A 25,705-nucleotide genomic window follows, 5' to 3' on the forward strand; every position below is an offset into this window, starting at 1 on the left:
GAGGTTCGAGTTAATTACGGAGAGCCAGCATGGATGCGTAAAAGGCAGATCATGCTTGACTAGTCTAATTGAATTTTTTAATGAAGTAAAAGAGAAGGTTGATGAAGGGAATGCGATGGATGTTGCTGAAATGGATTTTGATAAAGCATTTGATAAGGTGCTGCATAAAAGGCTGGTTAACACAATTGAGTCCTACCATTCCTGGAAATGTGTGCTAGTTCTGACCAAGAAACTATATATAGACAAGCTTTTTGACACACATCTGGTTGTGCAGTGAAGAAACATAGTTAATCAGCAATTTATCACTAAATAGGGCAGCAAAGCAAAGGTTCATGCTTGCAGCGTTACCAATTTTGTTTTAGAATTTCAGTACAGCATAGGTGATTATTGAAAGCTTCCTGCTAATTAATGCTATCAAATAATCATGATACAAAGTGCTTATTGAGTATATTAGCCTTGCCCTGTGCCTCTAAGCATATATTACCCTCTTGGCTGCAAACAGCAACAAATTGAATCCAGAACGAGAGTCTTTCCTTATGTCCATAAAATGACCTTGATGCTATGGGGATAGATTTACTATGTGAAAAACACCAGTGCCACATAACTGAACCAGAACAGTAGATATTCATACCATATTAGTGGGACCATCATAGTGAGATATCAATTGCAGATTACTAGAATTTTAATATATGACGAGCTAGTTATTGCGCCAGTATATCAGTGTTACAATCTGAGACTTATCCAAACACTTCTTTCTTCTATTTACTTCAAAAATGTAACTTTGAAATGAAAGATACAATGTGCATTTAGATGGTGTCTTTCCTGTCCTCAGGATCTCCCAATGTGCTTCACTGAAATAAAGGGAAATTGTGTTTGGCCAATCGATGAAGGTTTTTTGAGGCAACAACTACGGTAGATAAAGGGGAACCTGTGAATGTAGTATATTTGGATTTTCAAAAGGCGTTCAATAAGGTGCCACGAGATGGGTTGTTGCACAAAATAAAAGTTCATTGGGTTGGGGGCAATATATTAGTATGGAAAGAGGATTGGTTGAAGGACAGAAAACAGAGTGGAGGAATAAACGGGTTATTTTCAGATTGGCAGGCTGTTACGTGTGGGGTGCTATGAGGATCAGTCTGGGGCCTCAGCTATTTACAATCTATACTAATGACCTAGGTGAAGGGACTGAATTAATAAAAACAAGAAATGCTGGAAATACTCAGCAGGTCTGGCAGCATCTGTGGAGAGAGAAGCAGAGTTAACATTTCAGGTCAGTGACCCTTCATCAGAACTGAACAGAAGGGACTGAGTGTTTGCTGCCGATACAAAGCTAGTGGGAAAGAAAGCTGTGAGGAGGGCACCACGATGTTGCAAAGAGATAGAAATTGGCGAAGAAAAGCAGAAATACTGGAAATAATCAGCAGGTCTGGCAGCATCTGTGGAACTGATCAGAACTGATAAAAAGTCACAGACCTGAAACAGATGGTATGTTGCCTCCCAGGTGCACGGGTCAGGGATGTCTCAGATCGGCTGCAGAACATTCTGAAAGGGGAGGGTGAACAGCCAGTTGTCATTGTGCACATAGGCACCAATGATATAGGTAAAAAACAGGATGAGGTCCTACAAGCAGAATTTAGGGAGTTCGGAGCCAAGTTAAAAAGTAGGACCTCAGAGGTAGTAATCTCAGGATTGCTACCAGTGCCATGTGATAGTCAGAGTAGAAATGAAAGAATAGTCAGGATGAATGCATGGCTTGAGAGATGGTGCAGGAGGGAGGGGTTCAGATTTTTGGGACATTGGGACCGGTTCTGGGGGAGGTGGGACTATTACAAATTGGACGGTCTACACCTGGGCCGGACTGGAACCAATGTCCTTGGGGGTGCTTTTGCTAACGCTGTTGGGGAGGGTTTAAACTAATGTGGCAGAGGGATGGGAACAAAATGAGGAGGTCAGTGGACAGTAAGGAGGTAGTAACTAAAGCCTGTAAGGAACTGGATAATGAAGTCAGCGTGACTAAGGGAAGAGTAGACAGGGAGCAGATGATGAACGCAAAGGGAGTGGTGGTCTGAGGTGCATTTGTTTTAATGCAAGAAGTGTAATAGGTAAGGCAGATGAACTTAGGGCTTGGATTAGTACCTGGGAGTATGATGTTATTGCTATTACTGAGACTTGGTTAAGGGAAGGGCACGATTGGCAACTAAATATCCCAGGATACCGATGCTTCAGGCGGGATAGAGAGGGAGGTAAAAGGGGTGGAGGAGTTGCATTACTGGTCAAAGAGGATATCACAGCTGTACTGAAGGAGGGCACTATGGAGGACTCGAGCAGTGAGGCAATATGGGCAGAACTCAGAAATAGGAAGGGTGCGGTAACAACGTTGGGGCTGTACTACAGGCATCCCAACAGCGAGTGTGAGATAAAGGTACAAATATGTAAACAGATTATGGAAAGATGTAGGAGCAACAGGGTGGTGGTGATAGGAGATTTTAATTTTCCCAACATTGACTGGGATTCACTTAGTGTTAGAGGTCTAGATGGAGCAGAATTTGTAGGGAGCATCCAGGAGGGTTTTCTAGAGCAGTATGTAAATAGTCCAACTCGGGAAGGGGCCATACTGGACCTGGTGTTGGGGAATGAGCCGGGCCAGGTGGTTGAAGTTTCAGTAGGGGACTACTTTGGGAATAGTGATCACAATTCCGTAAGTTTTAGAATACTCATGGACAAAGACGAGAGTGGTCCTAAAGGAAGAGTGCTAAATTGGGGAAAGGCCAACTATAACAAAATTCGGCAGGAGCTGGGGAATGTAGATTGGGAGCAGCTGTTTGAAGGTAAATCCACATTTGATATGTGGGAGGCTTTTAAAGAGAGGTTGATTTGCGTGCAGGAGAGACATGTTCCTGTGAAAATGAGGGATAGAAATGGCAAGATTAGGGAACCATGGACGACAGGTGAAATTGTGAGACTAGCTAAGAGGAAAAAGGAAGCATACATAAGGTCTAGGAGGCTGAAGAAAGCCGAAGCTTTGAAAGAATATCGGGAATGTAGGACCAATCTGAAACGAGGAATTAAGAGGGCTAAAAGGGGTCATGAAATATCTTTAGCAAACAGGGTTAAGGAAAATCCCAAAGCCTTTTATTCATATAAAAGGAGCAAGAGGGTAACTAGAGAAAGGATTGGCCCACTCAAGGACAAAGGAGGAAAATTATGCGTGGAGTCACAGAAAATGGGTGAGATTCTAAACGAGTACTTTGCATCGGTATTCACCGAGGAGAGGGACATGACGGATGTTGAGGTTAGGGACAGATGTTTGATTACTCTAGGTCAAGTCGGCATAAGGAGGGAGGAAGTGTTGGGTATTCTAAAAGGCATTAAGGTGGACAAGTCCCCAGGTCCGGATGGGATCTATCCCAGGTTACTGAGGGAAGCGAGAGAGGAAATAGCTGGGGCCTTAACAGATATCTTTGCGGCATCCTTAAACACGGGTGAGGTCCCGGAGGATTGGAGAATTGCTAATGTTGTCCCCTTGTTTAAGAAGGGTAGCAGGGATAATCCAGGTAATTATAGACCGGTGAGCCTGACGTCAGTGGTAGGGAAGCTGCTGGAGAAGATACTGAGGGATAGGATCTATTCCCATTTGGAAGAAAATGGGCTTATCAGTGATAGGCAACATGGTTTTGTGCAGGGAAGGTCATGTCTTACCAACTTAATAGAATTCTTTGAGGAAGTGACAAAGTTGATTGATGAGGGAAGGGCTGTAGATGTCATATACATGGACTTCAGTAAGGCGTTTGATAAGGTTCCCCATGGTAGGCTGATGGAGAAAGTGAAGTCGCATGGGGTCCAGGGTGTACTAGCTAGATGGATAAAGAACTGGCTGGGCAACAGGAGACAGAGAGTAGCAGTGGAAGGGAGTTTCTCAAAATGGAGACGTATGACCAGTGGTGTTCCACAGGGATCCGTGCTGGGACCACTGTTGTTTGTGATATACATAAATGATTTGGAGGAAAGTATAGGTGGTCTGATTAGCAAGTTTGCAGATGACACTAAGATTAGTGGAGTAGCAGATAGTGAAGGGGACTGACAGAGAATACTGCAGAATATAGATAGAGTGGAGAGTTGGGCAGAGAAATGGCAGATGGAGTTCAATCAGGGCAAATGCGAGGTGATGCATTTTGGAAGATCCAATTCAAGAGTGAACTATACAGTAAATGGAAAAGTCCTGGGGAAAATTGATGAACAGAGAGATTTGGGTGTTCAGGTCCATTGTTCCCTGAAGGTGGCAACGCAGGTCAATAGAGTGGTCCAGAAGGCATGCGGCATGCTTTCCTTCATCGGACGGGGTATTGAGTACAAGGGTTGGCAGGTCATGTTACAGTTGTATAAGACTTTGGTTCGGCCACATTTGGAATACTGCGTGCAGTTCTGGTCGCCACATTACCAAAAGGATGTAGATGCTTTGGAGAGGGTGCAGAGGAGGTTCACCAGGATGTTGCCTGGTATGGAGGGCGCTAGCTATGAAGAGAGGTTGAGTAGATTAGGATTATTTTCATTAGAAAGACGGAGGTTGAGGGGGGACCTGATCGAGGTGTACAAAATCATGAGAGGTATAGACAGGGTGGATAGCAAGAAGCTTTTTCCCAGAGTGGGGATTCAATTACTAGGGGTCACGAGTTCAAAGTGAGAGGGGAAAAGTTTAGGGGGGATATGCGTGGAAAGTTCTTTACGCAGAGGGTGGTGGGTGCCTGGAACGCATTGCCAGCGGAGGTGGTAGACACGGGCACGATAGCATCTTTTAAGATGTATCGAGACAGATGCATGAATGGGCAGGAAGCAAAGAGATACAGACCCTTAGAAAATAGGCGACATGTTTAGATAGAGGATCTGGATCGGCGCAGGCTTGGAGGGCCGAAGGGCCTGTTCCTGTGCTGTAATTTTCTTTGTTGTTTGTTAACTCTGTTTCTCTCTCCAGAGATGCTGCCAGACCTGCTGATTATTTCCAGCACTTTCTGTTTTTATTTCAGATTTCCAGAATCTGCAGTTTTTTGCTTTTATTACAGAATGGTTAACTGAGTGGACAAGATGCTGGCAGATGGAGTATAATGTGGGGAAATGTGAGGTTATTCCTTTCATCAGATGAATAGAAAAACGTTTTTTTTCAAATAGTAAGAAACTATGCAATGTTGGTGTGCAGAGGGACTTGGGTGTCCTTGTGCATGAAACACAGAAAGTTCACATGCTGATAAAGCTAGCAATTCTGAAGGCAAATGGTATGTTGACCTTTATTGCAAGGGTTTGGAGTATAAGAATAAGGAAGTCTTGCTGCAATCATTTCGAGCTTTGTGAGACCACACTTGGAGCACTTTGTATAGTTTTGGTCTCCATACCTAAGGAAGGATATACTTTGTTTACTGGGGGCGCAACAAAGCTTCAATTGATTGATTGCTGGGATGATAGACTTGTCCTATTAGGAGGGAGTAGAAAGGACTTAGATTTTCTGGAGTTTAGAAGAATAAAAGGTGATTGAATTGAAACATAAGATTCTGAGAGGCTTGACAGGGTAGATGCTGAGAGGTTGTTTCTCCTGGCTGGAGAGCCGAGAACTAGCGGGCACAGTCTCAAGTTAAGAGGTCAGCCATTTAGGATTGAGATGAAAAGAAATTTCTTTGATCAGAGGGTTGTGAATCTTTGGAATTCTCCACTTCAGAGGGCTGTGGATGCCCAGCCATTGAGTATATTCAAAGCTGAGATAGCTATATTTTGGACTGTAAGGAGACCAAGGGATATGGGGATTAGGTGGAAAGTAGAGCTGAGGTTAAAGATCAACCATGATCTTATTGAATGGTGGAGCAGGCTTGAGGGGCCATATGGCCAACTCCTATTCCTATTTCCCACGTTCTTCTGTTCACAGCCAGTGAAATATTTTAAAATCACAGATACTATTGTAATGTTGAGAATGTATATTGTTACGACCAGGTGAGAAAGGTGTTTAGGGATCCCTCTCAGCCTTCACTTGGTCTTACTGTAACAGGGTTTAATTTTAAACACACCGTATTTTTAACTCCCCCTTGGTGAATCCTTGTTCACCGCTTTCCAATTATAAGGCAAAGAAACCAGCACAAACAGGCTTTGTTAGGTTTAAAGAAGAAAAGTTGAAATTTATTAAACTTGAACTTAAATTCTCATTCGATTGACGCCTACGGATACACGATGTGCCCACGCTGGCATGCATACGTGATACACATGCAAATAGAGACAGAAAAGAGAAGAAAAATAAAGTGAAAAGTTTGATGCAATATCTGAAGAGTTTTTGTTCCTGTTCTTCGAGATCACTGTAGATTCCTTGATAGTAGGTAGATTTTGCTTTTTGTTGGGGCTCAGTATTCTTCTTAAACCTTGTTCACTGTCGGAGACTTCTCTCTCTTCGGGTTCATGTGTCTTCAGTGGATTCAGAGGCTTGTGAGAAAGAGACAGGAGCAGACAGGAGAGGTCTTCTCAGTCCAGCAGCAAACAGACTTTCTCAGTTCAAACTGTTCGTACAAATTCAGAAAAACCCAGGTTGCCAAGGAGGTTAGTCATCTGACTAACTCGACTGACCACGTCTTGGATTGTATCACCTTCGCAAGCACAATACCTCGTGATCAAGATCCATTGTGGGTTGAATGTGTCAGGAAATGGTCCTTTGTCTTCCAATCCCCATCTGTAAACATGCAAATGTCTTTGATATTGGCCACCAGAAACCAAAGGGTTTGCATACCACATTATGTCTTATCTAAAAGGATGTTATCTCTGGATTCTTCATTGCATATTAGAGAATATTATGTATGATGCAATTTGGATATTGAATCTACCAGACTTGATATCAGTATTAGATTCAATATCACACAATATTGGTACAAGCTGAAAATCTGGCATCTTCGATTGTAGGATATTTAGTGTGTATTGTTTTAATGCTGCCGTCCAAAACTTGCAATGCTGTAGCATGTGACACATCCTGACAATACAATATGTAATACCTATATGGAGATGGCATGCCCTCATCACACACACTTCAGTCTTTGAAGATGGCATAGGGTGATTGTTTAAATCAGACAGCTGGCAGATCTGAAGACTTGGCAGACCCACCAAGAGGGGTGGACACTGTTAAGGCACCTTGGGGATTGAGAGGGCACCTCCATTTTGAGGTGCCCTGGGTGAAAAGTTTAAAATCAGATGGTACAGGAAGGCTGGTCCCTCCGGATGGCCCACCAGGGCAGCCTTCCCTGCCCAATGTCTTTACTTTAGGGCATCGAGCTCTAACTCCAATGGCAACACCCCCCACCCCCCCGCAACTGAATGGCAAGATGGCGGTCTCCCCATTCTGCCGTGAGCAAAAGGCTGGCGGCATTGGAAAACCTCCCTTAATTAGACCTTTAATTATGTAAATTGGCTGCCCTCCTCCGTTCTGCAGGCAGCCGATTCATGTCCAGTCTGGCCACTGGGAAACTTTTCTGGCAGTGGGACGGAGCCATCCCAACACAGTTCCCTGCTATTTTCTTGGCATCCACCCCCCCACACCAGCTTTCCAGTGTCACTCAAGACCGGGAATATCCTGCCTACTGTCTGTTGCAAAGATTATTCTTTACATCATTCGCCTGGAAGAGCATTTACACCAAAATAATATTTTCTGGGAAGTTATTAAGTGCAATTAGCAATTTGGCCAAGGCCACCACACCGCCGAGGTTAATATTTTACAGGAGAGAGTAGCAAATAATTAACAAAAACAAAAAAATGTCAATTGAATCATCATCATCCCATAAGCCTCATCTCGTGTCACTCTCCGTGAGTTTATTGTGAGATACCATTATGGAGCTCAAATCACTGTTCATTAACTTTGGAACTTCTCGGTCTGAACAATCACAGTTTGCTGCACCAATATCAAATGACTTTTCTTTTTAAAAACAGAATGAAATTTATGACTGCAATCAAGAAAGCATGTATTCCTGTCACTAAAACTGATCTTTCATCCAGTTTCCATTGATCTGCCTTGCCTTTCTAAAATAGATTTAATTTATATTGAATATTTAAGATTGAAAATTTTCCACAAGATGTCAGTAGTGCATTTGATTAATGAGAGCACTCTGGATTTACATTGTGTCATGAGATGCTGCTACTGTATAGAGCACTATGGCAGAATAGATTTGGACTGAATTCAACTTTATCAATCAATGTTTGAGGTCAGAATGTCTGTGTGTTAATGGCCATTAGAAATGTGATTGATTCCTGGGTTGTCATTTGAAGAAAGATTGAGGAGGATCGGCCTAAATTCTTCAAAGTTTAGGAAAATGAGAGTTGCAATCAAGCAGCATTGAAACTGCAATAACGTGCTCACGATTGCTCGGTTTGGCTCTTAACACAACACAGCCTTGGTGCAAACATGGACAAAAGAGCTGAAATCAAGAGGTGAGCTGAGAGTGACTGCCATGGATATCAAGGCAGCATTTGACCAAGTATGGCATCAAAGGGCCCTAGCCAAACTGAAGTCACTGAGAATCAAGGGGAAAACTCTCCACTGGTTGGAGTCATACCTAGCATAAAGTCAATGGTTGTTTGAGGTCAATCATGTCTATCCTAGGACATCACTGCAGGAGTTCCTGAGGATAGTGTCCTCGGCCAAACCATCTTCAGCTGCTTCATCAATGACTTCATCATAAGGTCAGAAGTGGAGATGATGAATGCACAATGTTCAGCGCCATTCCCAACTCCTCAGATACTGAACAGTCCATGTCCACATGCAGCAAGACCTGGACAACATTCAGGCTTGGGCTGCTAAGTGGCAAGTAACATTCATGACACACTTCTACCAGGCAATGACCATCTCCAATAAGAGAGAATCGAAGCATCTCCCCTTGACATTCAAAAGCATTACCATCGCTGAATCCCCCACTATCAACATCCCGGGAGTTACCATTGACCAGAAAATGAATTGTAGTCGGCACAAAAATTGTGTGGCTACCAAAGCAGATGAGAGACTGGGAATTCTGCAGTGAGAAACCCACCTCCTTACTCCCCAAAGCCTGTCCACCATTAACAAGGCACAAGTCAGGAGCGTGAAGGAATACTCTCTACTTGCCTGGGTGAGTGTAACTCCAATAACTCTCAAGAAGCTCGATACCCCATCCACCACCTTAAACATTCACTCCCTCCACACTGACACACAGTGGCAGAATAGGAACATCGGAAATAGGAGCAGAAGCAGGCCATTCAGACCCGAGCCTGCTCCGCAATTCAACTAGGTTATGGCTGATCTTCTACCTCAATGCCATTTACCCCCATATCCTTTGATCTTTTTAATACCTAGAAAACTATCAATCTTTGTCTTGAAGATACTCAACGACTGAGCCGCCACAGCCTACTGGGGTACAAAATTCCAAAGATTCACCAACCTAAGAGAAAAAATTCCTCTTCTTCTCAGTCCTAAATGGCCTGCCCCTGATTGTGAAACTGTCCCCTGGTTCTCAGCAGCCAGAGGAAACGTTCTTCCTGCCTCTACCCTGTCGAGCCCTGTAAGAATTTTGTAAGCTTCAATGAGATCACCTCTCATTCTACGAAACTCTGGAAAATGGAGGCCCAGTCTCCTCAATCTTTCCTCATAGGACAATCCCGCCATCCCAGTCTGGTGAACCTCTGTTGCACTCCCTCTATGGCAAGTAAATCCTTCCTTAGATAAGGAGACCAAAACTGCACACAATACTGCAGGTGCAGTCTCACCAAGGCTCTATACAAATGCAGCACAACTTCTTAACTCTACTTAAATCCTCTGTGTGTAGCATATGCAAGATGCACTGCAGCAACTCACCACACCTCCTTCGTCAGCACCTTCCAAACCTGCGACCTCTTCCACCGAGAAGGGCAAGGACAGCAAATGCATGGGAAAACCACTACCTGCAAGTTCCCCTCCAAGTCACACACCATCCTGACTTGGAAATATAGTGCTGTTCCTTCACTGTCACTGGATCAAAATCCTGCAAGTCCTTCCCTAACAGCACTTGGGTGTATCCGCACCGAATGAACTGCAGCAGTTCAAGAAGGTGGCTCACCACCACCACCTTCCCAAGGGCAATTAGGGATGGACAACAAATGTTGACCTCGCCAGCAATGCCCACATCCTCTGAACAAATGACAAAAAAAAAGTCAGAGGCTGGGAATTCTGTGTCAAGCAATTGACCTCCTGACTCCCCAAAGCCTTTCCACCATTTACAAATTAGCAGTACGAAGGAATACTCCCCACTTGTCTGGAAGACTGTGGCTTCATCAAAAATCAAGAAAATTGAAAACTTTCAGGAGAAAATAGCCTGCTTGATCATCACCCCATTCACTACCTTAAACATTCACTCCTGCCACCACTGTGGCAGCAGTGTGTACCATTTACAAGATGCACTGCAGCCAAACGCCATGGCTTCTTCAACAGCACTTTCCAAACCCGTGACCTCTGCTGCCTCAAAGAAGAGCAGCAGGCACATGGGAACACCACCTGCAAGTTCCCCTCCGTCACACACCATCCTGACTTGGAAATATTCCTTCATTGTTACCGGAAATCCCTATCCTACCTCACACCACCTCCCATTCATCCATTGCCCTTGTTTGATTGGCTCCCAGTCCAGAATACCGCGATTGTCAAAGACTCATCCTTTTGTTCAAATCCCTTCATGGCCTCATCCCTCCTCACCTCTGCAAACACGTATAGCCATACAACCTTCTGAGAAATCTGCATTTCTTCAACTCAGGCCTCTTGCGAGTCTGCCACTTCCTTCTCCACACGATTGCTGGCTGTGCCTTCTGCTGTCTCGGCCGAAGCTTTGGAATTCCTTGCCTAAACCTTTCTCCCTTTCTTGAATATACTCCTGAAAACCTTCCTCATTGACCAAGCCTTTGGTCACTTGTCCTAATGTCTCTTTCTTTGGCTTTCTATCTGATTATTCTCCTGTGAAGCACCTTGGGTTGTTTTGCTACATTAAAGATGCTATTCGTAAGCTTTTCATCCACCTTCCTACTTCAATATTCAATTCAGAATTCCTTTTGCCTTTTCTGTCTGCAATTCCCCTTTTAAAGATCAATTAAACTGCACCCTTGATCTCTCTGTCTGTCACTCTATTTCTACTCTTGGTTGCAAAATATACGACTTCACATTTATCTTCACTGAACTGCGCTTTGTTACAATTGATAGATTTTTACAAACCGTTCTGACCTCTAATTTAAGCCCAGCCATCCTCTAACTGAGGAGTGCACAGCAATTAAAGTGACCTTAAAAAGAGACAACAAATTGCACACAGTTACATGTTACCATGATAATTATACATGTTGCATTACATATTATAGTGCTCTTGACCTTATAGGAAACACAACACAATAAAGAAAATCTTCTTTTCCAAGTAGGCGATTCACTCAGTCAGATTACTGCGCAGGCAGTGAAGAAAATAATTTCATCTCCTGTGGTGGTTGCTTTTAACAGCTGCAGGAGATCCACTAGTTAATACAAAAGACACCACTTTTAAACTTGAGTGTGTTTATCTGTGACAAATTGGTCAAAGACAGAATTAACTGATTTTCAATCATCTGGAATTCAAGGCACGACTATTTTTAAACAGCACCTTTAATATGGAGCAATGTCTCAAGGCGCTTCACGGAAAGTGAAGAAAATCTTCTGAACCTTTCCTTCTGCATACCAATTTACAATGTAGTAAACCGACAAGAGTGATCTTTAAATATCTTGTATAGTAATGCAAACAGCTACCAGAAGAGGTTTAAGATCTATATGATTGCAGTCTTCATTTCAATTTAACTTTCTGGAACTGCAAATTTCAAGACAACCATTATTCCAGTTTCCATTACATTTTAATGTTCTGAAACTGGATTGGGTTTGAGAGAACCATTATTCCACTTCCCATTCTATTTTAACTTGTTAAAAAATAAAACAAAGACTTCCAAAGACATTGCAAGTCTCATTGCTTCACCATTCACAGAGAAACATTTCATTTCCACCTCAGATACTTGGCAATTAGTCAATACCCATTAAGCTGGAAATATCTCTGACAAAAGAGATGAACTCGCTTTGGAACATATATTTTTTGTGCTAATATTCCATAAGCTGAAACAAACTAACAATTTTACCTTCTGCATCCTATCGTGGTCTATCCTGGCTCTGTTACGCGGCATTAGCTCTGATGATGTTCACTCACTCATTCACTGCTGTCAGACTGACTCTCTCTGCTGATTTTGTCTTGTGTCGCCGATTTGCTTTTCCTTTACCCCCTTCTCTATTTCTGAAAGGGTTTCTTGACCTTTCTTCGTGTGTCCCAAAGGTGTGATATTTCCCGCCTTCAACCCCTCGCCATCACACTGACTGACTTTCTCTCTCCCAGCTTCTTTGCCACGCCGTTCGCTGAGGCTGCCGCTGCTTAAAGTCTCTTCAAGCCGCCCGTAACCATGGAGACGGGGCCTGCCCCTTAGAAACGGAGCCGACTCCAAGGGACCGCACCCCCAAACAGCAGGGAGACACCCTGGCAGCCTCCTGTGGCCAACACATCCACCACCTCCACGCTGCAATACTTCCAGAAAGAATGGGCCAAAGTCTCCAACAGCTTCAGTAACCAAAGAAAAACTAAGTCAGCTTCCAGCATCCAAACACATTGCCAAATGGAGGTAGCCACCTTCTGTAACCAGCCTTCAGCCACCACACACTGTTTCTCTGATAAAACCATTGTGTTCAATGACCAGACAGAGATGTTAACAAACTGCAATAAATAGGGAGAGTCATAGGCATTTACAGAAGTGAGGTGTTGGTCCTCCTCCATAGCCCTGCTTTAAAAAAAAGGACCAATATCCAGCCACACTGCTAAATGATATCCCAGTGGCTAGTTAAAATACAGATGCACAGAAGAAGCTGATGTAAAAGAGTAATGATATCCCACGCCTTCTCATTACTTTCAGCAAAGAAATAAAATGGGAAAATGGCTTCTCACACAAATCAGAGACATAATGCAGCAGCCCCAGTTCCATTGGTAGAACTCTTGCTTTGGAGTCTGAAGGTATTGGGTTCAATGCCCTCTCCAAAGTCAACAGCTCCAAAGTCAAGGCTGAACGTCTGGTGCTGTGTGAAGGGATTACGGTGTTTTTGGATGAGACCTTTAACTTAGGCCCCATATGCTCTCGCAACATAAATCACATCATTATATTGAGAAGTAGTGGAGTTCTCTCCAGTGTCTTGGCTAATAATTATATCTCAATCAACATCACCAAAATAGATAACCTGATCATGATCATATTGCTGTGTGTGGGAGCTTACTGTATTCAAGCACTTCATTGGCTGTAAAGCACTTCAGCATGGCTTGAGCTAATGAAAGGCGCTACTGAAATTCAAATCTTTATCTTTACAGACAGGTAAGTGGACACTCAAAAAAACAATTGGGCTTGATGGATTTCATAACTACATTTTCAAATTATGTTTCAAAGTTATTAAAAGCAAATTAAATGTTATATGTTGTTCTACATAAATACTTGAGTTGGGGAGTGGGGTGGCTGAGTGAGTGGGGTTTGACAGAGTGCTGAACTGGCTTTGACTTCAGTTGACAGGCTTCACTAATTGTAGTACTGGTGCAAACTGAAACAACTTCACACTGGCATGAGTAAAAGTGTGAAGCACTCTTGAAAGGCAGCATGCCAAAATTGTGACTAATTCCATAATTGCATTTTAGTAAAAATTTGAAAGTCATATTTGAAATTTGGAACTGGATTACATGTTGTAGAATCTCTCGCTCCAAATCTTTGTGCAGTTTTGAAGCACAACTTAAATTTTCATGTGATATTTGAGACACAGCATCTCTACAGTCTTCTGCTAATTAAACATGAATTATGTTAATTTTAATTCAATTTAAAACAAAACTAAGCAAATATCAGAGAGGAATGGTCACTGAATGATGTCTCATTTAGACATTTAATAACCAAACCCAGTATACTAGGCATTGCTTTCAATATTGGGAGTATACGTACCATTAATCCAAGTTAGAAACACTTTTGCTAAAGACCAGATAGGTAAATACTCCGCTGAATTTGCCAGCTCTCTGATCTGTAACTGTCTTAATTACTTGGAAAAACAAAACCATGCTGCTCTCAAACTACTTTGGGTCCTTTCAGAGGATACTAAAATCCAAGGAGGGCTTCACTGCACAATCCAGATTAAAACAAGCTTTGAACATGATATAATGTTCAAATAGCTCATTATACTTTTCATCCCCTTCAATCACTTCATCTCAATTCCGACAAGTAATTAAATCTGTGCCAGAAGCAAACCAGGCATTAGTAATGACTCATTTACACAAAAATGCATTTCTGCACCCAAAGCTAATATGTTGAATGAATAACATGATTCGAATCCATCACCATTGCCTTTCAAAAAGTTGTATTTAGTGGCCGAATGAATTGTTTGGTGATACTTTCACGCAGTTACAGTGGACGATCGTGTTTCAGAATAGTTAGTCTTGATGCACATGACTGGAACCAATTAATTCCAAGATGTTGAAAGGGTCCAGAACAAAGACTTTTATTAAAAGTCTGTCGTTGGAATCCTGCCAAGAGCTTATGGTTTATTTCTTCCCAAATTACCTTTTCATGGTTTGTTCAAAATTTTAAGGATGTGATCTTTCCTCTTAACTGTAGGTGTTACTCAGGTCTATAAATGTCACTATCAGCATCCATTTTCCTGTAGAACTGTAACATTCTTATATCAACACCATGTATGAGGGTGATTACGCTCGCTGCCAATTCTGTTACCTGACTTAGAGTGTGCTGTATGACCGTTTTCAATAGAGTGCAAACATTATTGTGTTCCATTCAGTGCAAAGGGTCCCTTCTGTATTGAAATATATTCCAGCAACTAAATCAACCTTTTACCTGCATTAAAGCAACAGCCACAGTTTTCTGACCATATCCAATTCATTTCTGCAGAAAATACTTGATCCATGGTCAAACTTGTAATTTTGTCTGGCTGGATTGGCTTCAAAGCCAAATGACTCACGCATGCTGGCTCTCTCATGATGTTCCAGTCTTGGCTGTTTCTATTTTGTTCCCATTTCAGCTATTTGGATACCCGTCGAGACAGAAAATTGGTCTCGTGTGCAATGTTAAAATGGGAGATATATTCCTGTTTATGGCATATGTAAAAAGATAAAACATGTGTGAGCATTTGGCTCCCAATCTCTATTTCTCATGTACAAGTATATAAGAAACAACTTCCTTTAGTTTTAGCGTGAATATGATGAATAGCAACCTTCTTAGTCCTCAAAGCAGTTGTATTTATTGTAACAAAATTTGAGACTATTTTAAATCCAGTAAAATGTGCAATCTTCCTCAAATTGCGAAGCAACAATAAAAGCTGGACAGCTGCTTTGCAATAAATGGCATTGGTTTTTGAAGCCCCAACAACTCAGGTATCTAAAAATATTTGAAGAAATCAACACTGATCATTGTTCAATTAACATTTATTTATAGATTGCTGACATTTAAGATGTTCCAGTATTTTCAGTTTCTAACCAAAGGATCCTTTATACACATCCAGAATTGTGGAATGCATGGAATCTAACACAACTTTACAAAACTAAGCTTACATATAACACCTAACAACAGAACTATACGTACATCTCATGAACCGAATGCAGGGGAAATACAATGAAAAAAGCTGCATGAGACAGAGTCAGGCATGACCAGAACTAGCCTCTTCTGTTCTCAGAAGGGCTTTAATTCAACAAGACCATTCATCCACAAGCAATACTCAGGCAATATGAACACAAGAAAGACAAACTAAGTCATTAACAATGACAATTCAGAAAGGCTACTGTCCTAACAGGGTGTGAAAAAAGTGCTTAAATGTTTCATGCAGAATGCAATACAAATGTAAATAGCCTATATTTTCCATGCAAATTACCACACATTAATATACTGGTGATAGATCGCACTACATTCCAACTCGGTTGATCCATCTGCAACTGACCAGAGTCCCAACACAGCAGAACCGAACAGACCTGTTCCAAGGAAAGGATGGAACGGGACCATTTAAAAAAAGCACCTGCCCTTCTGCAAATGAGAAACAAACATGTCAACTTCCAAAAGACTAAACAGATGCCACAATAAGCTGCACATTTTAAGTGCCGAATCTTCTGCTTTTTGGTATTTATACTACTGGCTTAAAGTATCAGGCTTCGGGCAATATGCAAAAATACCAGCTGCACACGCTGGCCAACCCAACATAACCATTAGTATATAATCTCTTACCAAGTTACTACGGCAATTTCAACACATGAATGGTGCGATGAGAATTGTGCCAGCTGATGCATTCCACAACTTTCTCAGAAAGCAAACGGCAGCTGCAAATTCAGAAGGACAGATCAATTCCCTTAAGACTTCCTGTATTCTTTTGTGAAGTTGAGAAGTTGCCTCTGCTCCAAAATGGACTCAAGTAATGTGAGTGATTCTTTTCCTGCACATGCAAACTTGACAAAAAATGAATAGGTTTCTTGCCAAGTAAATAGCTATCCTACCTTCAAAGATCTATAAAAAGTAGGTTGAGCACCACCCCAGAAACCAACGAGCAGGTTGGAGAACACTACATCTTTGAGCACTGGTGCAGAGAAACTGTAACTTTGTCATCTCAGAATGTTCAGGTGTGGAACAGCATGTTTTAAATATTATTCACTGGTGATCATTAGTTAACACAAAAATAACAAAGATACACAAAAATTATCAATTGATGGACATCAGCAGCCAATGACACACAGGCAATCAGTTCACACACTTGAAAAACAATGGCAATGCCCAATCACTCAAAGAAAGCACCTTGGAAACCCTCCAAAACCCCTAATCGTGCACAAAGTGCAAGCCAGCCTGGGTCAGGAATGACGAGCAGGCACCAACACCACAATGCTTCAAATACTACTCAGGATGAAAGATCTCAAAATAAATACCAGCAGAGTCACAAATGTTCGCTTTGTTCAAATGCAACTTTCCAAAAGTTTAAACACCATTCAAAATAGGTCACGGGGTAAAATAAAGAGTATACGAATGCAGACAGTGAGTAGTTAATGCTTTGCGCCAGAGTCCCTTGGGTAAAACTCAGCCAGGATACTCTGTGGGATTCGTTTTAGCATCTCCTTGGGGAAGATACGCAATAACTGCCAGCCGATGTCCAGGGTCTCATACACAGTACGGTTTTCATAAGCCCCTAAAGAAACAAAGTTAGAAAGCTAAAGATTCCTGTGTGAACAGTCAAGTCTTGGGATACACAAAACAAAGTTTAAAAATTATCAAAGTAAACTACATGAAGTCTGTAAGCATGATACCATCTATCCTTGTATTTCTGGGTATTTTTTAAATTTAGTAACCAAAGGTAGAGGGGCTTGATAACAATTTTTTATTCCTTCAGCAAAGTTAAAAGCTGTGGTTGGCGAGGAAGATCAGAGTTCACTGTTCTCCATAACCACAACTGCTACTTATCCATGGGAAGGGGTGAGGGTGTGTGCAGTACCCAACATCCCCTTCAATTTAACATGGTCCTCCAGCTGAGGCAGGAGATTCGAATAGCAGCTCATTCACTAATTTAGTCTTTTAATAAGCCAGTCGTTTGAGACCACGCTTTATGAGGAGTATAACACAACAATGACCTACAACTATGGTCGGAAGAAGAGGTATGAAAATCCTGATGTGTGGACATAAAACCAGCTTCCTGAATTCCTATGTTGAACGAAACCTTACCCTGAGCAATGAAATTCTTCTCAAATTTCTGTAAGAATTCCAGAAACAGTAAGTCATCAGCAGTAAGAGCTTCCTCGCCAACCACAGCTTTCATCGCCTGGACATCCTTACCAATAGCATAGCACGCATACTGCAGAGAGAAAACAAAACACCAATAAAGACATGTCTAGAAGACTAAGGCAGCATTTTGGACATCTTCATACTTGAGGAAAAGCTCACCAGAAATTCTACACTTAGCTCTCAATCACATTCCTCTCCCTGAATGTTTCCTCAACCTGACTGTACATAATCTGCGTCTTGTTTGACCCAGAGCTGAGCATCAAACCCCACATTTGGTCTATCACCAAGACTGCCTACTTTCACCTCCAAAACTACACTTAACTGTCCCTATTTTACCCCTGTTACAATAGGTTTTACTTTTGTACTAAAATCCTGGAATCCTATGTGTTTTCAAAACTGAGAAAAGGATTTTTGCTCAGTGGACTTGCACACCTGCAAATAGACAGAATCTTTTGATGTTGACTTTGTACACAACAACAACAAAGCAAACAGTTTCAAGGAAGCGAGTCAGGGGTTTGACTTCCTGGTAGCAACACTGAGAATGACAGAGGAGACACTGTGTCTGGTCACATGATCAGCTCAGGAAAGCTTTTTGCTTTCAACTTGGACTTTTAAAAACCAGTGAGTTGGACAAGGAGCAGGCATTTGAAACTTAGACCTGACCTGCCTGGAGAGTAGAGAAAAAAGACAATCTCTATGTTAAGGAAACCTGCATCTCTTGAAAAGAAATCCTGAATTTGAAAGGTGGCAGATTCCTACTGCCTCCTGTCTCTGAAGAATTCCTGCATCCAGTGAGATTCCAGTTGCCTCTTGTGTTTTGGGGAATTATGGAACCTGAACAAAGCTGCAACTGCTGTGTTGCTGCTGAGAGTCCTGAGCAGACCTGTTGCTATACCCCTGTTAAAAAACCTATGTGACGCCTGCTGTACTCGAATTGCCTTGAACGCCTACCCAAAGACTGTTAATCAACCTCGCCTGGAGAGAGACTGCGAGTGGCATCCGACGATTGGACTCCGGGACACCTCACCATCCCAAAAACATACGACCAGAAAGTGAAAAACCCAATTATTTTTATTATTTATTCTATTCCGAAGCTGTAAACCAAAATCCTTTTTCTTGAATGTATGTTTGCATGAGGGCTAAGGAACTAACAACTTCTCATATATACAGATTTAACTCATTAGTTCAGACTTAGAATTTCTTTTCGAATAAATAGTTAATATTGTTGCTGTTTAAAGAAACCTGGTTTGGTGTGCTTTATTGTGGGGGACAAATAGAGGATCTAATCTGGCTATTCTTTGGTAGGTGGGAAACTTTATTGGTATGCTGTGACCAGCAGAGCACTGGGACTAAATTAACAGTGCATTTCTCCTGCCTTGGTCGTAACACCCCCAATGATGAGAAAAACTCGGCTGCCATAGAAGAATGGATCTGAAAATGAACTCCCAGGAGTAGTATTAAATTGTGCTTTACGATGCTGAACCTTAAAATTAGAGTTGCGCCATGCAGCGGTGATGTCAGAAAGTCCTTCTTGATAAAAACGCTAGCAGTAATCTGGCACTCTTTCCCCAAAAAGCTGTTAAAACTCAATCAACTGAAACTACCTAAGTGAGATTGATGAGACTTTTTGAGACTAGCAGAATTAATGTTTCAGGTCTATGACCTGTCATCAGAAATGAGAAAACTTAGAAATGCAACAGGTTTTGAGCAAGTGAAAGGGGAGGGGAGTGGGGGTGGGGGAAGAAGAGCAAAAGGGAAGGTCTGTGATATTGTGGAGGGAAGAGATGAAATGACAAAAGGAGTGGCAATGGGACAACAAACGAAACAAAAGAAGCGTCTAGAGGAGGTGTGAATGGTAAGATAGCAGCCATATGAAGACTATGTAAAGGAATAAAGAAAGGAGAGAAAAAATAAACCAGTAAAACAAAACAGGATACAATATGAGTGCAGAAATTATGATCGAAAATTGTTGAATCAATCTGGAGTCCAGAAGGCTGCAGTGGCAGTCCAAAGATGACATGCTGTTCCTTGAGCATCAATGGAGCACTGCAGCAAGCCAAAGACAGAAAAGTAAGAGTGGGAGCAAGATGGATAATTAAAATACGAGCCACCTGGAAACCGAGGGCCAAGCTTGTGGGCTGAATCCCAAGCCATTGTTTCCAGGACTGTCACTGTCCTCATCTCCTTTGAAGATCTTCCCTCCGCAGCTTCCAACTTCATTGTCCCAAAACACCATGCAGCCTGCTTCTACCTCCTGACTAAAATCCACAATCAGGATGGCCCTGGTAGACCCATCATTTCAGCCTGTTCCTGCCCCACTGAACTGATTTCTTCCCATCTCAACTCCATTTTTTTCTCCTTGCCAAAATTCTGTCGAACTGGATCCGTGACTCTTCCTATGCCCTCTGTCACTTAAACAGTTTCCAAGCCCTGACCACCTCCTTTTCACCACGGATGTCCAATCCCTCAACATCTCCATGCCCCCGACAAGGGCAGTCCACCTGGCTGAACTTGCTCTCACACAAACTCCAAATAAAAGGTGTTGCGCTGTGCATGCAAATGGGTCCCAGCTGTGCCTGCCTTTCTGTGGGAAATGTGGAACATTCTTTGTTCCAGTACTATGCAGGCCCCCTCTCCCACTTCCTTTTCTGGTACACCGACGACTGTATCAGTGCTATTTCCTGCTCCTGCCCTGAACTGACAATTTAGTGGATTTTTCTTCCAATTTCCACCCTTCCCTCACCTTCATATGGTCCATTTCCAACTCTCCCCTCCCTTCCTCAACTTCTCTGTCGCCATCTCTGGGGATAGGCCAATATTCACAATAAATCCACTGAATCCCATAGCTACCTTGACTACACTTCCTTGCACCCCTTGGAAGGACTCTATTCTATTCCCCCAGTTCCTCCGTCTCTGTCACATTTGCTCAGACGATGCCACCTTCCATACTGCACTTCTTTTTTATTCATTCATGGGATGTGGGAGTCGCTGGCCAGGCCAGCCTTCATTGCCCATCCCAAATTGCCCTTGAGAAGGTGGTGGTGAGCTGCCTTCTTGAACCGCTGCAGTCCATGTGGGGTAGGTACACCCACAGTGCAGTTAGGAAGGGAGTTCCAGGATTTTGACCCAGAGACAGTGAAGGAACGGCGATATCGTTCCAAGTCAGGATGATGTGTGATTTAGAGGGGAACTTGCAGGTGGTGGTGTTCCCATGCATTTGCTGCCCTTGTCCTTCTAGTTGGTAGAGGTCGCGGGTTTGGAAGGTGCTGCCTAAGGAGCCTTGGTGCGTTGCTGCAGTGCATCCTGTAGATGGTACACACTGCTGCCCTGTGGGTCGGTGATGGAGGGAGTGAATGTTTGTAGATGGGATGCCAATCAAGCAGGCTGCTTTGTCTTGGATGGGGTCAAGCTTCTTGAGTGTTGTTGGAGCTGCACCCGTCCAGGCAAGTGGAGAGTATTCCATCACACTCCTGACTTGTGCCTTGTAGGTGGTGGACAGGCTTTGGGAGGCAGGAGGTGAGTTACTCGCCTCAGGATTCCTTGCCTCTGTCCTGCTCTTGTAGCCACAGTATTTATATGGCTACTCCAGTTTAGTTTTTGGTCAATGGTAGCCCCAAGGATGTTGATACTGGGGGATTCAGCAATGGTAATGCCATTGAATGTCAAGGGGAGATGGTTAGATTCTCTCTTGTTGGAAATGGTCATTGCCTGGCACTTGTGTGGCGCGAATGTTACTTGCCACTTATCAGCCCAAGCCTGGATATTGTCCAGGTCTTGCTGCATTTCTACATGGACTGCTTCAGTATCTGAGGAGTCATGAATGGTGCTGAACATTGTGCAATCATCAACCAACATCCCCACTTCAGACCTTATGATTGAAAAAGGTCATTGATGAAGCAGCTGAAGATGGTTAGGACAATCACTCTCACCTCACGAGTTCAGCTCTTTTGTCCATGGTTGAACCAAGGCTGTAATGAGGTCAGGAGCCGAATGGCCCTGGCGGAACCCAAACTGAGCATCACTGAGCAGGTTGTTGCTAAGCAAGTGCCGCTTGATGGCACTGTTGATGACACCTTCCATCACTTTACTGATGATTGAGAGTAGTCTGATGGGGTGGTTGGACGTGTCCTGCTTTTTGTGTACAGGACATACCTGGGCAATTTTCCACATTGCAGGATAGATGCCAATGTTGTAGTTGTACTAGAACAGCTTGGCTAGGGGTGCTGCAAGTTCTGGAGCACAGGTCTTCAGTACTATTGTCGGAACATTGTCAGGGCCCATAGCTTTTACAGTATCCAGTGCCTTCAGTCGTTCCTTGATATCATGCAGAGTGAATCGAATTGGCTGAAGTCTGGCATCTGTGATGCTGGGGACTTCAGGAGAAGGCCGAGATGGATCATCAACTCGGCATTTCTGGCTGAAGATTGCAGCAAATGCTTCAGCCTTCTCTTTTGCACTGATGTGCTGGGCTCCCCCATCATTGAGGATGGGGATATTTGTGGAGCCACCTCCTCCAGTTAGTTGTTTAATTGTCCACCACCATTCACGGCTGGATGTGGCAGGAGTGCAGAGCTTAGATCGGATCTGTTGGTTATGGGATCAGTTAGCTCTGCCGATCGCATGCTGCTTACGCAGTTTGGCACGTAGATAGTCCTGGGTTGTAGCTTCACCAGGTTGACACCTCATTTTGAGGTATGCCTGGTGCTGCTCCTGGCATGCCCTCCTGGACTCTTCATTGAACCAGGGTTGGGCTCCTGGCTTGATGGTAATGGTAGAATGGGGGATATGCCGGGCCATGAGGTTACAGATTGTGGTTGAGTACAATTCTGCTGCTGCTGATGGCCCACAACGCCTCATGGATGCCCAGTGCATTGCTAGATCTGTTTGAAATCTATCCCATTTGGCACGGTGGTAGTGCCACACAACACGATGGAGGGTATCCTCAATGTGAAGGCGGGACTTCGTCTCCACAAGGACTGTGCGGTGGTCACTCCTACCAATACTGTCATGGACAGATGCATCTGTGGCAGGCAGACTGGTGAGGACGAGGTCAATTATGTTTTTCCCTCGTGTTGGTTCCCCCACCACCTGCACAGACCCAGTCTAGCAGCTATGTCCTTTAGGACTCGGCCAGCTCGGTCAGTAGTGGTGCTACCGAGCCACTCTTGGTGATGGACATTGAAGTCCCCCACCCAGAGTACATTTTGTGTCCTTACCACCCTCAGTGCTTCCTCCAAGTGGTGTTCAACATGGTGGAGTACTGAGTCATCAGCTGAGGGAGGGCGGTAGGTGGTAATCAGTAGGAGGTTACCTTGCCCATGTTTGACCTGATGCCATGAGACTTCATGGGGTCCGGAGTCGATGTTGAGGACTCCCAGGGCAAATCCCTCCCTACTATATACCACTGTGCCACCACCTCTGCTGGGTCTGTCCTGCCGGTGGGTCAGGACATACCCGGGGATGGTGATGGCAGTGTCTGGGACATTGTCTGTAAGGTATGATTCCGTGAGTATGACTATGTCAGGCTGTTGCTTGACTAGTCTGTGGGACAGCCTCCCAACTTTGGCACAAGCCCCCAGATGTTGGTAAGGAGGACCTTGCAGGGTCGACAGGGCTGGGTTTGCCTTTGTCGTATCCGGTGCCCAGGTCGATGCCGGGTGGTCCATTCGGTTTCATTCCTTTTTATTGACTTCGCTAGGTCTTCCCTTTTCCTCAACCGACGACTCCCCTGTACCATGGTTAACAAGTGTCCCTTCTCTTTCAGGTACTCTGCTCTCACCACTTCCCTCCCTTCCAGAACCACAATAGGATTCTCCTTGTCCTCACCTACCATCCCACCACCCTCTGTGTCCAACGAATCATCTTCTGCTGTTTCCGTCACCTCCAGTGTGATGCCACCACCAAACAAATCTTCCCCTCCCCTTTCAGCATTCCGTAGGGACCATTCCCTCCACACGTACCCCAGTCTTTCCATGCAAATGCAGCAGATGCAAGACCTGGCCTTTTACCTGCTCACTGTCCAAGGCCCCAAACATAGCAATTTACTTCTACTTCTTTCAATTTAGTATACTACATTTGCTGCTCAGGATGTGGCCCCCTCTACAGTGAGACGACCAAATGCAGACTGAATGAACACTTTGCAGAACATCTCCATTCAGCATGCAATTGTGACCCAGTCAGCTCTCATTTTAATTCTCCTCCTTGCTCCCACTCTGACATTTCTGTCCTTGGACTGCTGCAGTGTAGCAATGGAGCTCAACGCAAGCCTGAAGAACAACAACTCATCTTTTGACTGCGCACTTTACAGCCTTCTGGATTCAAAATTGAGATCAACAAGTTTAGATAATAGCCTCTGCCCTGATTTCACTTTGTGCAGGTTTTGTTTTTTTGACTCATTACTTTCTTAATTCCTTTACCTTGCGTTTAAATGGGTCCTATCCTGCCACGCACAACTCCTCTAGACACGTCTTTTGATTCTTTTCTTGTTCTATTACCACTCCCTTTGCCTTTACACCGGGAAACCTTTTGTCAGTTAATTTCTTCTGCTCGCCACCCTCTAACTGACTTTCGCTTTTGTTGCTCTTCGCACAATCATTTTGATCAAACACTATTACATACCTAACTTTTCTCAGGTCTGATTAAAGGTCACAGACCTGAAACTTTAATACTGTTTCTCTCTCCACAGATGCTGCCAGACCTGCTGAGCATTTCCAGCATTTTCTATTCTTATTTCAGACTTCCAGCATCCTCAGTATTTTGCTTTTGGTAAGATTTTGTTAGATAAGCATATTAAGGAATACAGAACCAAGGTGATTAAATGAAGCACAAGTACAGATCAGCCACAATATAACTGAAGGCTTCATTGGCTGACAACACAACCGTGTGGCGCAGTACTGGCACATGTGCAAATGCAGCCTCATCAACCGCAAATCTAAGTGCATGCGACATCTCAGGCAGCTGCCAGTCATAAAAATGCCGCTGCTCAACCCGACATTAAAAAAAGCGAATAAAACCCAAACCGCCCTCAATGGCCGTGATTGCCGCCACCACCGCACCCCCCGACCCCCCAACAGTACCGCACTCCCTTCCACCATCGCCACATTCAGTTTCCCACCCCCTCCCACAATTGTCACTTCCCCTCGCTGCTCCCTCCTGCCAGTCGCTCCTCACCTCGCCATCTGGAGAAACGGCAGGGGGTGGGGCGGGGCAGGGCAGCGAGTGGTGAGCAGCCGGGAACTGGAGAGAATGGCAGGAGGAAGTGGCGAGCAGGTGAGAGCGAGTGGCGGGAGGGAATGGCAAGAAGGCGGGAGTGGGAAACTGAATGCAACGATTGCACGATGGAGTGGGGAAGAGATGCGGCGACTGAGGCGGCAATAGCAGGGGGAAGCGGAGTACTGTGTGGTGGGCGGTGCGGGGGGCGGGGGTGGAGGTGGAAATCATGGCCATTGAGGGGTAAGGCAACTAGGACATCATTACATCTGACATTACGTGGCGACATCACTGCGCCCATGTGTGGATCAATACTGGCAAGCTGGCAAATGTTCGGATGCACTGATGACGTCAGCCATTGTTCTACGCATGTTCTCCCTTGTCAGGAGACACTCTGATAATTGAATGGCATAATAAGCTCGAGGGGCTGAAAGGCCACTCCTGTTCCTCACCAGCTGATTGGAAACATCCGCATGATCCTTGCGTGTCATACCCTCTCCAATAGCCGACTTCATCAATCTTGACAGTGAAGGAAGCACGTTAATTGGAGGATAGATCTGTGGGACAGCAGTGCAAAACAAAACAAGGGAGTACAAACATGAAATTCTCATAGCAGGGACTTTTCTCCTTATAAAGGAAAACCAAAACTGAGAAAGCT

At 43.8% G+C, this 25,705-nt stretch overlaps 1 protein-coding gene across 1 annotated transcript in view; it reads right to left on the minus strand.

Annotated features, from left to right (window-relative positions):
* Positions 1–15,496: 15,496 nt before the first annotated feature.
* Positions 15,497–25,705, minus strand: part of LOC137357156 (V-type proton ATPase subunit B, brain isoform-like) — a 65,667-nt gene continuing 55,458 nt past the window's right edge. The window contains exons 10-12 of the mRNA XM_068023256.1: positions 25,500–25,604; positions 17,779–17,908; positions 15,497–17,248 (exon numbers count right to left, since the gene is read on the minus strand). Coding sequence (XP_067879357.1) covers positions 17,106–17,248; positions 17,779–17,908; positions 25,500–25,604 — 378 coding nt within the window. The 3' untranslated portion in view covers positions 15,497–17,105. The remainder of the gene's footprint in view (positions 17,249–17,778; positions 17,909–25,499; positions 25,605–25,705) is intronic.

Source organism: Heterodontus francisci, chromosome 47 (assembly GCF_036365525.1).
Source record: "Heterodontus francisci isolate sHetFra1 chromosome 47, sHetFra1.hap1, whole genome shotgun sequence".
NCBI classification, from domain to species: domain Eukaryota; kingdom Metazoa; phylum Chordata; class Chondrichthyes; order Heterodontiformes; family Heterodontidae; genus Heterodontus; species Heterodontus francisci.